The sequence below is a fragment of the Lissotriton vulgaris genome, chromosome 12 (genome assembly GCF_964263255.1).
Source record: "Lissotriton vulgaris chromosome 12, aLisVul1.2, whole genome shotgun sequence".
Classification (NCBI taxonomy): domain Eukaryota; kingdom Metazoa; phylum Chordata; class Amphibia; order Caudata; family Salamandridae; genus Lissotriton; species Lissotriton vulgaris.
Window position 1 is genome coordinate 90,513,989 of NC_141700.1, and position 14,609 is coordinate 90,528,597.

The 14,609-nt window shown below is 42.5% G+C and overlaps 1 protein-coding gene across 1 annotated transcript in view; it reads right to left on the reverse strand.

Moving 5' to 3' along the window:
- Window positions 1-4,277: 4,277 nt before the first annotated feature.
- Window positions 4,278-14,609, reverse strand: part of TIMM44 (translocase of inner mitochondrial membrane 44) — a 161,725-nt gene continuing 151,393 nt past the window's right edge. Inside the window, exon 13 of the mRNA XM_086947308.1 lies at window positions 4,278-5,790. Coding sequence (XP_086803434.1) covers window positions 5,671-5,790 — 120 coding nt within the window. The 3' untranslated portion in view covers window positions 4,278-5,670. The remainder of the gene's footprint in view (window positions 5,791-14,609) is intronic.

Below are 14,609 nucleotides of genomic sequence, written 5' to 3' on the forward strand. Positions count from 1 at the left end.
TTTTGACCAGCATTTGACGTGGAATATAACGCTGCACCTCAGCAGAACCAGTAAACCATTCTGGAATACACGTTTTTAGAGTTCAGACTGATTTAAGCCACATAGTTAAAAAAAACTTCTGCAGAACACCTGGTGCATCATATTTGAAATTGCTTCGGGAACCTAATTTTCTGTTGCGTCTGCGGGGGCTTTGACATAGTCTGCCGTGCCTTGATATTTAAGCATCTAAATGATCTACGGCTGATATCGCCAGCATTTGCATGGTATCCCTCCATTTTCATCTTCTCCTATGTTATAACGTTTGCGTCATTTTGTTCGTCCTTTAAGACCTACCTTGTGCTGTTCCAACTTTCTAGGCCCCACCTCATTTAATATTGCATCACTCCTCTTCTAATATACTTCAATCTTTAGGCTTTTAAATTTACCACCATGCTGATGACAGTTATCTTTTTGTCCAAATAGATAGTTACTAGCGCAAACCTTCTGAATGTTCGGTTTGCCCAGACGTTTTTGGTTGCTGGAGGCCCATATACCGGCACATCTACGGCTCGCTGACAAATTGCTACGGTCACTCACCCTGGCTCACTCAGTCGCAATATAGGATCTTTGATATAGTCCTTTTACACCTATTTCTCAAGGCACCACTTTGCATCCACGGCTTTCTCATTTTGAAAACCCACAGGTAAATACCTCTGCTCTTGCACAAACCATGTCGGCTGACAGGTCCATAATGTATTCGTTTGAAAATTTAGGCAATTCTTGAACGTGCCCATTCAGTGTTGAAAATGATCAAGAATGTCTTTGTGACAACTGGAACGCCTCTCTCTCTTACTAAAGACACTTAAAAAACGACTTCCGTGGACTCCAGTTGTCAAACGGGCAATTTTTTGATGTCTTTGCTCTTGTCGCAGAGCCGTATAGGTTATCGGACTTGTTTTACATGAACAATACTTTAAATACTGTACACAAGCACATTGTTTGTGCTCAATCTTGGTTGGTCTATCAGTTCTGCCTAAAACATGTAAATCTCTGCAGGTTGGCCACGCTTTTTTCTTTTTCACTGCCTAGCATTTGAGCAATCTTCCTCTTTCTCGCAGATCGCAAAACAATCCTTTTTTAACCTCAAGAGTGGCTATAGACCTGAAGATTTTCTGTAGGGATAAAAAAAAAAAAACAGTTTGAATGGTTCCAGTACAGTCCTCATTGCAAGGACACCGTGTAATAGCATTAGTAAAACTTTAGAAATGTATTATTTTACTAGTACTACTAATACTTATTATAATAAAAATGAGGGCAACTCCCTAACAGCTATTAACCCTATCCGTGCTGATGACGGAACTGCTCCGTCATCAGCTGCAGTGGCGCTGTGCTGATAACGGAGCGGTTCCGCATTGGCCCTGCTGCCGCGCCTGCGCGGCGCTGATTTCGCGCCTTTGCGGCGCGTTCTATTGAGCGGGCTGGGCCATGACGGAACCGCTCCGTCATGAGCGAAGCTCAACTACGGCTGGAGACGGAGCGGTTCCGTCACCAGCACGGCCCCGCCGCGCAGCCGCCCCACCCCATAGCACTGCGGCGGAATAGCCGCCGCAGTGAAGGGGTTAATGACAGTGGTTAATTAATTACCCATCCCAATAAATGAACCCTCCAAGAAGCGTTTGATCTCAAGAGATCCGAGCAATGAACACCCGGATGGTCGTTACCGAAGAAAATGTGAACTGAAATGTAAACAGGTACAAGAATTAAGCTATAAATAAAAATCTATTGCACTTCCCAGCAAAGCCTGGAAATGATGGCAGGAAGTGCTTAGACCCAAACCCCAAAAAGCTGTTGAAGACTACAAATTCGATTCCAGTCCATACACATAAGCAAAAGAGGAAAACGTGAGGGTTTGCACCAGATAAGCTAGTGAGGTGCAGGGGCTGGTCATTTGAAGTTACACAATGCTTGGCAATGGCCATGTTCGATCTCTTTCCTGTAACCTACGTAAAGAAAGTTCTTCCTGCCTGCAATGAAGTGGTACTTTTGCACAAAAATTGAAATTAAGAAGAGTAATAATTCCCAGGTTTTCACATTACAAGTTTAATGGCAAAAAAAGAGAAATACTTAACTTAGGTGGGGCAGGTGAGAACAGTATTATATTAATCCACCCACAAACTCTAACCCCGGCTTAGGAAAACCAATGTAGTGTAACCGAACCTAACCAAATAACTCATACTAACAAATAGTTATTTCTCCCATCGGAAAAGCCCTCCCGCCTGGGCTAAATTGTTACATTTTCTTGTGCTGTGCACTAATCAGAACCGAATAGTTTCGATACAAAGACAACTAATTGTGGGACTCAGCCGGAGTTCATGGGCCTGAGGGTTAACATTAGGCAGCAGCAGGGTGCACTTTCTAAGACACACAGGAACAGCAGGTCCTCTGTATGGACAAGTCAAGTATTCACTGCTTCGTTAAAAGTACCCAATACTTGGGCAGGCTTATGGGCTGGAGCGGAGTAGATGGTCTTTGAAGCACCTTCAGATTCAGATGCGACACATCAACTCTCCTCTAGTTCTTCGGAGGGCCAAAGTCTGGGCATTCAGTCGGGAATGTCTTGTGATCCTCCATCACCAAGCTGACTGATGATTTTCAGATTCACAGCGTAGAAGAAATTTGATTGAAAAGATGTCCAACTTCAAATCTTTCAGTCCTAAAGAAACTTCTTTGGTGCATTGTTTTTTATTTTAAACCAAGGAAACTATTGACATCTCTGTAGGAATCAACAGACCAAAGCAATTGGCTCTTCATACATCAAATATCGAAATGTTTCGTAAAAGCTACAAGAGTCGTCAGTGTTACGGGTGCCCCAGTACAAACACATCCTACTGTTTGAGTTCACTAAAGACGATTCATCGTAAACTACAAATAGATGAAAGCACTAGAGGGATTATTTACAAAGCAAAGGAGAAAAGCTCATTTACTTTAATCTCAAGATGTTCTCGCGGAGCGAGGAACAAAGAAATGACTGCTCAGCTTTCATCTTCTAAATGAAAATTGATTTCTGCTTAAGTGAAATTGTCTTTCGCAACGAAACATGTATTCCTTTCGAACCATGGATCGAAGCCGGCTAAAGATTGTTGTTCAATTAGTTGACCATCATAGAGCAATAGTGTCAGTCTGACAATGAAGCGAATAAGCCAGTCACCCACAGAAACTGAAGAGTGGTAGAAAGCTAAACACTTCATCCTGAACACTTTTACTTCAAAGAAGACATACAACAGAATTGACTATTTAGCTGGCGGCAATAAATAATAAATGACTCAAGACAAGTCTGGATGCTTAAATTGCCCCAGCAATATTAGAAACCTAATTTATGACCAATTTAATAAAACTAGAGAAGCATCTGCCCCAAAAATGGAGAACCCTATTCACAAAGTATTTCAGATGCAACAAATGTGACCGATGAATGTAAAAAAGTGATAAGTAAAGTCTTACATGAGATCTTTAAACCCAGAAGCATTTAAATACTCCTGCAGTGGTGTTTAGGATGTTTGAGAAGCTTGCTTACAGTATGGTTACCTTTTCTATTTGTGACACTTAGCTTAGTGGCAGTGGGCAGTACCTGGGGTGTGTCATAGTTTTCCACATTAACTGCACTTTTCAACGTGAACATAAATCACGAAGGTGTAAGCGGTGCAAAAAACCTGGTACAGGGAATCACCATTATCCATTTTCACAGGGTGGTGTAAGGAAATAAATACATTTTACAAAAACATTTTACAAACAACGGAAAGAGGAAATATACAAGCTGTTTGTCAAATCCAACTACAATTACGTGTTGTACAAATGAGGAATCTATCTCTGTGAATTATCCAGAAAAGTAAGGTTTGAAAACTACGTGCACAGCAGAAATCTATGTATTAATGTACACATATTGCAAAACTTACAATAAATTAGAATAGACTTGGATCTTTTGTGATTTTCGGGTTTATCAGAAAAACAGCACAAGAGAGTGCAAATAAGTACATATCCCTGAAATTACAATTTCTTTCGTAACAGTGTTTTTACTTCTGCAGCGTTGTTTTAGCTCTACGGCTCACCAACACTACTTGGGACGGATGTTTTGTGTTGAATAATTCCCATTTCGATTCACAAGACTATAGGGAAAAAGGCTTGGTAAAGTGTGCAAAGACTTGTTAAATGCAATTGCAGAATCACAATGCAGTTTGCCCACTTTCTCCTATTCTCTAGAACGTCAATGCAGACGAAGAAAAAAAAGACAAATAAAGCACCAATTTTATCTTAATTGTCACTTTCAGTTTTAATATGTTTTTCGCACAATACGCCGAGGAACGTTTAATTTATATCTGGAAAATGAATAACAAAAATCTAAGCTTTGGCAATTTACTAGATTTTTTATGTGAAAATGGGCCAAAAGCCAAAACCATAAACTCACAATCTGGATGTGGTGGACATGTAATAAGGGGTTGAAATTAGGCTTCTGTGGGACCTTTTTCAGACACAATGCAGAGTTTTGTAGTCACCCTGCATTGGCCAACATTACTGTTTTCAGAAATCTCATACTGGATTCAGGTCATGTCCACCTCAAGCATCTGAAACAACTAGAGCGCTTGAGCACCCCAACAAGTGTTTAGTTAGGTCCTATTTCAAAATTAAATGTACGTTCCCTTTCCACCTGAAGGGCTAGTGCTTCAACGCAGGATCTGCTTTACAGCAACCGACTGAAGGAGCCACATGCGAGGGTAGTAGATACTTTCAAGGTCATTGGACCATACTGGATGCCATGAAGACGAGGCCAAAAATAATAAATGACCCTGAAACCAAGTATCAATGTAAACATTTCAGCGTTACTTGAGGGTGAAGCTTACGGAGCTTAGTTACTAGAGGGATTTGTCATCAAAAATTGTCAAAAGGCCAATGGTGAAAATGGCTTCAAATTCTAGCTCTGTAAATGACATGGACAAACGGACTAGTTGAAATTTACAATCCGAATGCTAGCATTTCCATGGACACAACCCAGGTGTTCCAGTGCTTACAACGGCTACCTTTGTAAAATGAGCCCGGCTGTTACTGTTTAGCCTAGTCCAAGAAATCGCTGAAAAAAGGGACATGTAGAACTCACCACTCTAAACTTGGACAGCCGACTCCCACGTGAAGGAAATACAATCGGTACCAGTGAATGTTGCCGCAATGTGCCTAATTCCAAAGGGATTTAAAACAGATTGCGATTTACAATTATACAATGTACAAATGGAAAAACAATAAAATAAGATTTTCCAGCTACAAAGCTATATTTAGATGAATTGTTTGTAGTTTATTTTAAAAGAGTGAATTGGGGTGATCGGACGTGAGCAGCACATAGGTTTAACTCTGCAATACCACAGTCTTTCATCGCATCGATAGTCTTAAGTTCAGGACTGCTACCACGGGCGCAGTGCTGGAGATGGCCCTTGGTTCAGACTATAAGACACTTCACTCGACCCCAGGAGCAATGCATGGCGGCGAACGATGGAACCGTAAGTTGTTCCTCCTTTCTGCATCATACGCGTGACTCGTCTTGCATGGTCCTGTGTAGAGTGTTGCCCTCCACAGACGGTCGTCCCATGCTGCAGAGAAGGCATTGGTAAGATCAAGAGGTAAAAAAAAAGTCTTTCCCTGTGTTCACTTTCAGAGAATCTGTTCTGAGCTGGAAGCTGAAATGTCCAATAACCTCCAAGCAGCATAAGGATTGAGTTCATCTTGATCTCTGCACAATGCCCAAACATACAGCATACGCAGCACCTTATCCTAAAAAAAAAAGAATAATAATTCAATATCTTGCGTAAAATTTCCTAAAAGCAGCAGGAAATGATAATTGTCTTCAATTAGCAAGTACAGTTAATTAAAGACATGTATCGTTATGAGTACTTTAGGTATCATTTTGGCCTCATGGGAGAGAACCCCAACGTACAGAGAAAAGCGTCTGCAGCAAGAACAAATCAAACAGAAAAGAGATGAGGAAACTTATCAGCATGACTACGTACCCTTTGCCACACGGACCATATTGCAACTGCTATACAAAATATAATAGAAGAGAGCCATGGGGATCACAGATAGAATCAGGTACAGAGAAACATCAGAACCAGTTGGTCAAGTGGACCTTTGCCGTGGAGAGATTTCAGTACCATAACTAAACTAGACAGCAGACCTACTCCATACCTAAAGATCAGACCACTCTGCTAATAAGCCAGAGCTATACCCGACACAACAGCACAATAGCTAACAAACACCCAACCGCTCATCCATCACCAGCACAATTGCCCTTCAATAATCATGAAAGGTACTAACCACTCCTGCATTACTGGGTCCAGTGAGGCTGCAAGCCATGGGTTACAGACCTTGTCTAAGTCGGTTTGGAGAAGGACAAGAAGATCCGAACACCCACTGTGATATACATCGCAGACCGAAGCCAAGAAAATGTTTACTGAACACCTCATTGCATGGTACTTCACCAGAGCCTCTCACATGACAGACTCATATGTGCAGGACACTCACTCACTCATTCATTCACATCATATTTACTCCTTGGGTGATGACATGTCGGCAGGCATCACGACACGAAGATCACAACCCTGTAGTCAAACCAACAAACCTGAGACAAACTCATCGCCAAAGCCTGTAGACAAAAAGTCATTGGTATGCAAGAAACATACAAAATCCCAATTATATCACATTGTATGTTTACAGAAAAATGCCCACAAAGCTTTACTAGACTCCATCAATTCCTAAACTATCCAAACTGATCACACGAGTGCTGGAAGGAATCGAGCAAGGCTTTAAATCTCTATAAATTGTTCATCTGTGGCCATGACCACTACAACAGGGGGTTTTCTAGAAAGAGCTGTAAATATCTTGGTTTGTATGGATCAGCACTGGAAAGGGGGCAGCCCAGTGAAAGTAGTTTAATCACTAATTATGACACTTTTATCCACCTATCCAACAAACAAGGCAGTATACGGTATAAGCAGCTCTTTGGTGAAATGGCCCATTTGTGACAGACCATTTTGGTAATTTCAGTGCAGTTCATTGATTCCCCACAAAAATGAACGCGAAAACACATAGTATGATCACACTTGTCAATTCTAAAGAAATATTTCAGGAAAAAAAAATGAAAAGTATTATGGTATGCTGTGACAGAAAATTAATTACACGTTTCACTATTAGAAAAGAATCATGGGCCTGATTAGGATGATGATGGGACTGCCACCGATAGCCTTTTGGTGGCAGTCCCACCGCCATCGTAATAGTGTTTACCACCGCCACACTTCAGACTGGTTCAAGGAACTCGTTAGTGGGAGCTGTATCCCTACAACAGTGGCACCGCCGTTGGGATTACAAAATCCCTTGCCCCAAGCCGTTTCATGGCGGTTAACCCGCCATGAAAAGGACTTTGGGGTCTCGTAGCGAGCTGCCTTTCCCCACTGGCCCTATAACATGGATCCTGGGGGGCACCCCCAACATATCCCTGCACCATGTGGCAGGCACTGCATGGTGCATGCGACATAGTGCACGGATATTAAAAATGTGCATTTTTTGCACAGCAGCATGTGCTGCAGGCCGCAGCGCAAGACGCAATACAAAGAATACACTTTGCAACATCCTTGAAGGTGGTCCCATTGTAATTGTCATGGCGGGACCGCCGTCACCAAGTTGGGTGGTTCCGTTTCCAAAGGAATGCCATCCTAATCAGCTCCCATGTTTTTAGAACTTTTTAAAAATCCAGAAAAAAAGTGAGGTCCTGAGAAGGAAACCTCAGAAGAAAACAATGCTTTTTCTTGCTACTTGCCATTTATTTAATATTTTTCTCGAAATATGCTGAGACACCTTTTCGAGACAGGTCTTCAAATTCACATTCAACTAAGTCATATCTGATGTGCCTTAAACATATTGAGCCTGATTATATTCGTACAATATACATAAACTGTATGTTAGAAACAAGAACAGCAATCTCCAGCTTACCCCAGAACAACATCTTCGGAAAATATTCTCAATTCAATCTACTACATTAGCTAAAATGAAAAAGTATTTCTCCCACCAAAGTAGGTTTTAACAGGCAGAATAATGTCCTTTGTTCTCTTTTTTTAATGACCCCCTTAATGTTTACTACCAATGGTTTGGCATTAGCTAAAAATGACAAGACAAAATGAACTGATGGAGAAATCAGTCTGGAAAAAATCGATGCAGAACCAGGTCCGAAAAATCATAAAAAGGAGTTATTTTCACAGATATTACGTCAATCCAGCAGGCCTTTGTATGCACACGAACATCTGCACCACGAGGATGGCAGCAGAGAGCGGGTTCTCCTGGAGACAGTAACCTAGCAACAACTTTTATCGGTTCAGAAATAACAAGACCTGCATTGGCATCCGAAATGCCTTTCATGTAGACAAGAAAGGTAAATTCTAGCATCTCCCTCCCAATGAGAAGAAAACCCAGTGAGAATGAAAATACATGTCAAAAACTGAAAATACTAGAGGGCATTGTGCGAAACCAACATTGTGCCTAATTGGCAACCTATTTTTTGCAATGAGGTCCTCTGCCCACTGACGAGCATCTGGATTTTTCCCCAGTTCTATGATGCATCCAAGTCTTTCTGAAAAGAACATTGAAATCTTGTCCCAGAACCCATCCTAAACATTGATTGACAGTTTGAGGCTCCCTTGGGAACCAAGTTAACCATATCATGCAATGCAATGCTTCCTGAAACATCAAAGCCGCCTCATCACTTCGAAAGCCTATCTCCTACACCGGCTCCCTCGCTTACGTGAAAAAGCGCCCCACGACACAGAAAAAACATGTCTCCTCCTTCCAAGCCTCAATCCTCAAAAGGGTGAATAGAGAAATCCTGTTTAAAGAGGAGATGTATTGAATGGATATGTTCATTATTAGACCCTTGCGCAGGGTGAGAATTGCTTGGCCAAGATATTGAGGAAAGAAGATATTTAAAGTTTAAAGAAAGATATAAAAGGCGGGAATTACGACATAGGACTATTCAGTACTTATTAAAGAATGGGTGGAGTCAGGATTTCTTGCCATCACTATCTCGATGAGCCCAACACAAAGAAATTTAAATCGAATTTCTGTTATTCTCAAATGATTCCAGGAGTAAACCTGAGAAGTTGAAGCAGTCGTAGGGTCGTAAGAGTATTCAGAAAGCCTCTGAGAATTCCCTTTACATTCATTCAAAGAGATTTTCCCAAGTATAACTGCACATTGTGTACCATTAGTAACACACAAATAAACTGCTTTAGAGCAGTTGCACTATGAGGGAAAAATATTTTCTGTGTGTGGGGAGAAGAGCAACTCTTACTCCTACAACCCACCCATGTTTGTGGGTGTTCCCTTTCCATCAGCAGTCAGGGGGAAACCTACTCTTTCCCTGGACTGGAAAGAATAGAACTTTCTTAGGCTATGCCAAGGAAAAGTTTCTTAAAATCCCAAAACTCAGTCGATGTGCGCATACCTGCTAGAGCATCCATCAGACCGACAAACTTGGGGGGGTGGTGGTGCGTATTAAGACTACGGCGGTCGGACTTCCGTAACCACCGAGGATCCGCAATCCCTTGGCGTTATAGCGGCGGTCTGGGGCATCAATATGCTAGGCGGTGCCGTATTTACGACTTTTCTGACCTCTTCACTTTTCATGGCGGTGATACTGCCATGAAAAGTGTGGTAGGCATGAAAGTAAGGGTGCCCTACGGGGTCCCCTGGTGCCCCTGTGCATAGGAGTGCATTTAGGGGTGTACATGTCCCTCCTGTGTGCATGCACCCCAGTTGCTGCATGAACTGCACAGTCCATGCCGTGCAGGAACTTGCTTTGCGCTCCCTCGGTGCTGCAGTTCAAAGGCTCACTTATGAGTCTTAGAACTACACCACCGAAGGACCACCAAAGCACCGCCCACCAGACCACGAGGAAACTCGCGGGCGGCAGTTGTCTTGGGCAGCGTGGAAGCAGGGTGCTTGCGTAACCGTCGACTCCCACACTGCCAAAGTCTTAATTAGGCCCCAACTCTGTAGTGGGTGCAGATCTACTCACGCATAATCCTACACAATACAGCTCTATTTTGTATGTGATTAAATAGATTAATGGGTGCAATTTAAATGTTTGTGAATACAAAACGTTTAATTGCATATATAAACTGAGCCTCTGTAAATACTTGAAGTATTTGTGAATTGCACGTTAACTTCTGTTATTTACAGTACTTAGGAATCCCAAAAATTGGACTGTAGCGTTATGAAAAATGTGGTTATTATTTGTTCAAGCAAGAAAAACTTAACTGTGCATACGATTTGGTGCACTGAGCCTTATGTTTCTCCTTAGTCCTGTTAATGTATTTCAACAGATACAAAAAAGCACAGCGATTCCTTTTGTTTTATTCATGCACAAAAAAAATAATACTTTCATCAATATATAGAAGCCCACCGTTCGGCTTTAATTGTCCCCTTGAACTACTGGCAACATTTTAAAAATGGATTAAAATAGAGATGAATTCATCCATTAACCTGGATAAGACTTCTGGTCAAAGTGAAGAGGCCTTCAAAGAAGTTGGAAGTTTGTCTCCAGATAAAGCGCTTGGATTCAGAGTTTGAGCGGTTGATAAAATCCAGAAGAAAAGTCTTTATCCAAGGTAAGGTTTACAGACACATCTAGCATGTGGAACTGGTTGTATTTACAGCATCAGTAAAATGGAAACTACAGGCACGAACAAGAGCAAATGAGAGTACAGGCGCAAGATCCTGCCAGATTGCTCTATGTGCAGTAAAATGCCAGACACACAAGGGCCTTCTGGCTGAGGTATGGATTGTAAACTCCGCTGCTCTTCCTCCGGGCGACAAGCCACAAAGCCGGTCCAAGTGGTGCCAGCTTTGGTATCCTGCCCATGTTCCTGAGCATGCAACACTCACTAATAGGATGACTCTGGGGGATTAGATGGGTAAGTCAAAGGGTTAGATGCCCGCCTGGCCTACAAATAAAGCAACATTCAAAGAATAAAGCGGGTCACTGATGCGCCTTACAACTACCACAACCACAAGTAATGCAGAGGGACAGTTGGAACAATCTCATTCCTCTTCCCTACATATCCTTCTATATCTGGAGTCTTCAAACGGGGGGGGGGGCTCAAGTGATCTCAGGATGGGCTGGGGCGCCAGGCTCTGGTCAAAAGAAGCATTATGCTGTTACAGTGCTTTGTTTTCAGCAGAATTATTTTTTTTTTGGGCCAACACTAACAACTTTTGTCATTTATATCCTGGCTGGGAGAAGGTGTCATAAGAGAAGGGACCCAAAATATTCTTCAAAACCCCCCATTTCCAATAATCACACTGTAGATACTCTTACACGTTAGTAAGGCCCGACTGTCCAGAATAGTATGTTTGGCAATCATGTATTTGGAAGCATTTTTAAAAAGATAACAGAACTTAACTGCAATGTTAAAATAAGTCTAGACATGTTTAAATATTGCCAGTTTAATAGAATAATTGTGAAAAGATTTGAGGAGGCGGCATGAAAAAGTTTGAAGACCAGTTCTATGTCATTCTTCCTTACCTCATAGTTCTCTCACTCCTCCAATCTCATTTATCTCCACCGCTACTCATCCCCCACTCGCTCTTCCCTCTCCCGTCTTATTTTCGTCCTTTACTCTTCCAGGCTCTTTTCCCTTCTCCCTTCGATAGAAACTGCTGCATCATGAAGGATTAGAGACCTTGTCTTGCAGTCTTGCCAATTCTTCCGTCCTACTTAGCACAGTTCTCATTAACATTCTTTTCCTGTTTTATTGCATCTTAATGCCTCTGATGTGCTGCCCTCAGCCAGGGGCAGAGCGCGTCTGATGGGACAGGATGCAAATCAGTGACCACTGTCCCCGTTAATCACAATGCTTAACTTCTCCATCACAGCCCTGAAGTTGATGTTTAATAAACGAGACTACTCTTTATAATAGAAAGGGGCTTGAGCGCGCCAGCCCCTGGACTGCTCACGGTGTGGCCAACATATACATCCAAAAGTCTTACTCACTGAGGAGGCTGCCTGGAGAAGGGGGGTCGATGTATTACCTGCTCACTAAACCGTCCGCCATTTCAATAACATTTACAAAGCAGTTCAACGCCGTCAAGCTTCAATGCGCATGCCAAGGCATTTTTCCAATGGACCCATATCGCTTCATGTTAACCACGCTTTAACATGTTTTGAGCCCCACAGACTGCCTGTTAGATGGCATAGAGCAACACCCTCAATTGTCCAAAGTAACATAGAATACAAATGCCTTGGTTTTATACATCATTCATCATAACACACCCATTCTAAGAGACCACAACTGGCTACCCTTGGAAGCTCGAAATTGACTTCAAAGTGGCAGGGTCGATGCACTAAGCCTTACATCATGGCCTCTCGGCTGCTTAAATGATGTCCTACACCTACTCAGAGCTCAAAGAAACCCTAGACGTCAAACCCATCAAATTCAGGAAAGTCTGTGAAGGAAAAGATTCAAGTCAATGAAACTGTTTTTTTCCAAGCCAAGCACCAAAAAGGCCTACAATCATCTTCCAGAGGTTTAACCGCTACTCGCTATTCTTACAGTGAGACCTGCTCAGAATGGGCCTTAACGCAATCCTGCTGAAGGCCAAAAGCACACTCAAGAACGTATGTTTACCGGCCTATCCCTTACTCATCGTCTCACCCTCGCCAAGCCTTCTCACCTTGTAATATTTGAAGTTTCAAGTGAAAAACTCCCTTGTCTACAGGTTAGGTCCTCGCTATATATTAGCCGGGTCTGGTGGCTTAGTGGACTAATGCGTCCATGTTAGCGGCCTGTGTTCGACGTAATGGTCACAGGTTCGAATCCCCGGAGATGCACTAAGCCTTTCATCCTTCGGTGGTCGATAAAATGAGTACCATTGATTTGGGTAACAATACACTTCAGAGCCAAGATGCTTAGGGGTGAACGGGCGCTTTACAAATACAAGTTATGTTACAAATACCAAAATGAAACATTAGAGTTTGATTACAATATGGTGATTAATTGACTAAACTGTTTATGGGTGTCCTTGTCACATTATTATTAATGGTGGGTTAATGGCCCACACAAGTCGAGTCCCTATAATTCTGTGTACAGAGAAATGACAGCATAATGGACTTGACCTGCGATCTGACATGCAGGTTTGAAGATTCAGGGTCCAATTTCTTTTTGGTATTTCTAAGGTGATTATACATTTTGTGAAAATGTTTTAGTTAAGTTTGTGATGTTGCAAATAAAACCTCTTATTTCACCAGTAATGACGAAACACCTTCATAAAGGGAACCCCGGTTTCCTAGTAGGACAATTCGCCAGCTTTCGGCAGGTGAAATATCTACGGAAAGCAAGGAAGCAAACACCAGGTGTACGGTTTTACTTCAGTAGATGTAAGGCTGATTCGTGTGATAACTTCAGTCTCTGGTCGAATAATAATAATAATAGTGCAACTTCGGAAGAAGTGTCTCGGCGCTGAAGTCCAGCTCTCAGAGGTCCACAACACGAGTGGCAGGACACAGAATCAGCCAGAGCTGGAATTTCCACCCAAGTTGTAACAAAGAGCCACAGAGAATGGAGATGCAGATGGCCGAGTCAAAAGATAACAAAAATAATTCATTCACCCTCAAGTGGGGAGGAGGAGGGCTCCCAGGGATCTGCAGAAGTTAGGAGATTCATCTGAAAGAAGATTAGTTAATCAACAGTATCTTCACAAAGCAGTGTGGGTCCTACTCCTCTCTGCTTATTCACATAAAACATGGCTGTGGGGTTGTCTGTCAAGAGCGTAACAGGAAGGTGGGATTATCTTCAAAGACACACAATGTCCTGATGTAAAAAGCCCTTCCTGAAAAGGGGATCATGTCTCGAACATTGGATCTCCAAGATGGGCTGCCTAGCTACTCGAAGGAGCATCTGCTCCAGTCCTTTAGCCAGGGTCTCCAAGGTCTGAAGGAATTCCATTAGAAGAATCCGAGGTGACGCCGACCGCTGCAGGGAATAAAGGAGATCTTAATGGAGGGAGATTAAATCCTTCAACTCATTTCACTGCGGCTGCGTGCCCATTGAGGAGTCTCAAGACTGACTTTTAAGGCTGGGATGGGATATGTGAAAGCTTCAATGCCTGTACCTGGATAACCTCACGGGTGACGGGCAGCGCTCTACAAATCCACCTTACATTTTGGATGCGGACTAGTCTGTCCCAAGCAAATAAAGCCCTGTGCTGGCATGCTTCCATAACTAAGCTAATAAACTGAATCCACTGAGGCAGATAAAGAAAAGACTTCTTCTCGTACACTGAGGGGGATTACTGTGAGCAGGGCTCACTGAAGCGGACAAAGGACAATGCTATGAAAATCTAGAATAACGTGGTCCCCATTTTTAACAGAAGGCCATGTTTTAATGCGTCTTCAAACTGGAGGGAGCCCCTGTAAATCCTCAAGATATTTGTGTGGAAAGGTTGATTGTGAGGCGGCAGGTGGAGACCTCTTTAAAGACAGAGCGAACAGCCTCAAGCTGTGATCAGGAGGACCAAATGGTCTGAAGTTATCTCCCACTGTCTTTGAA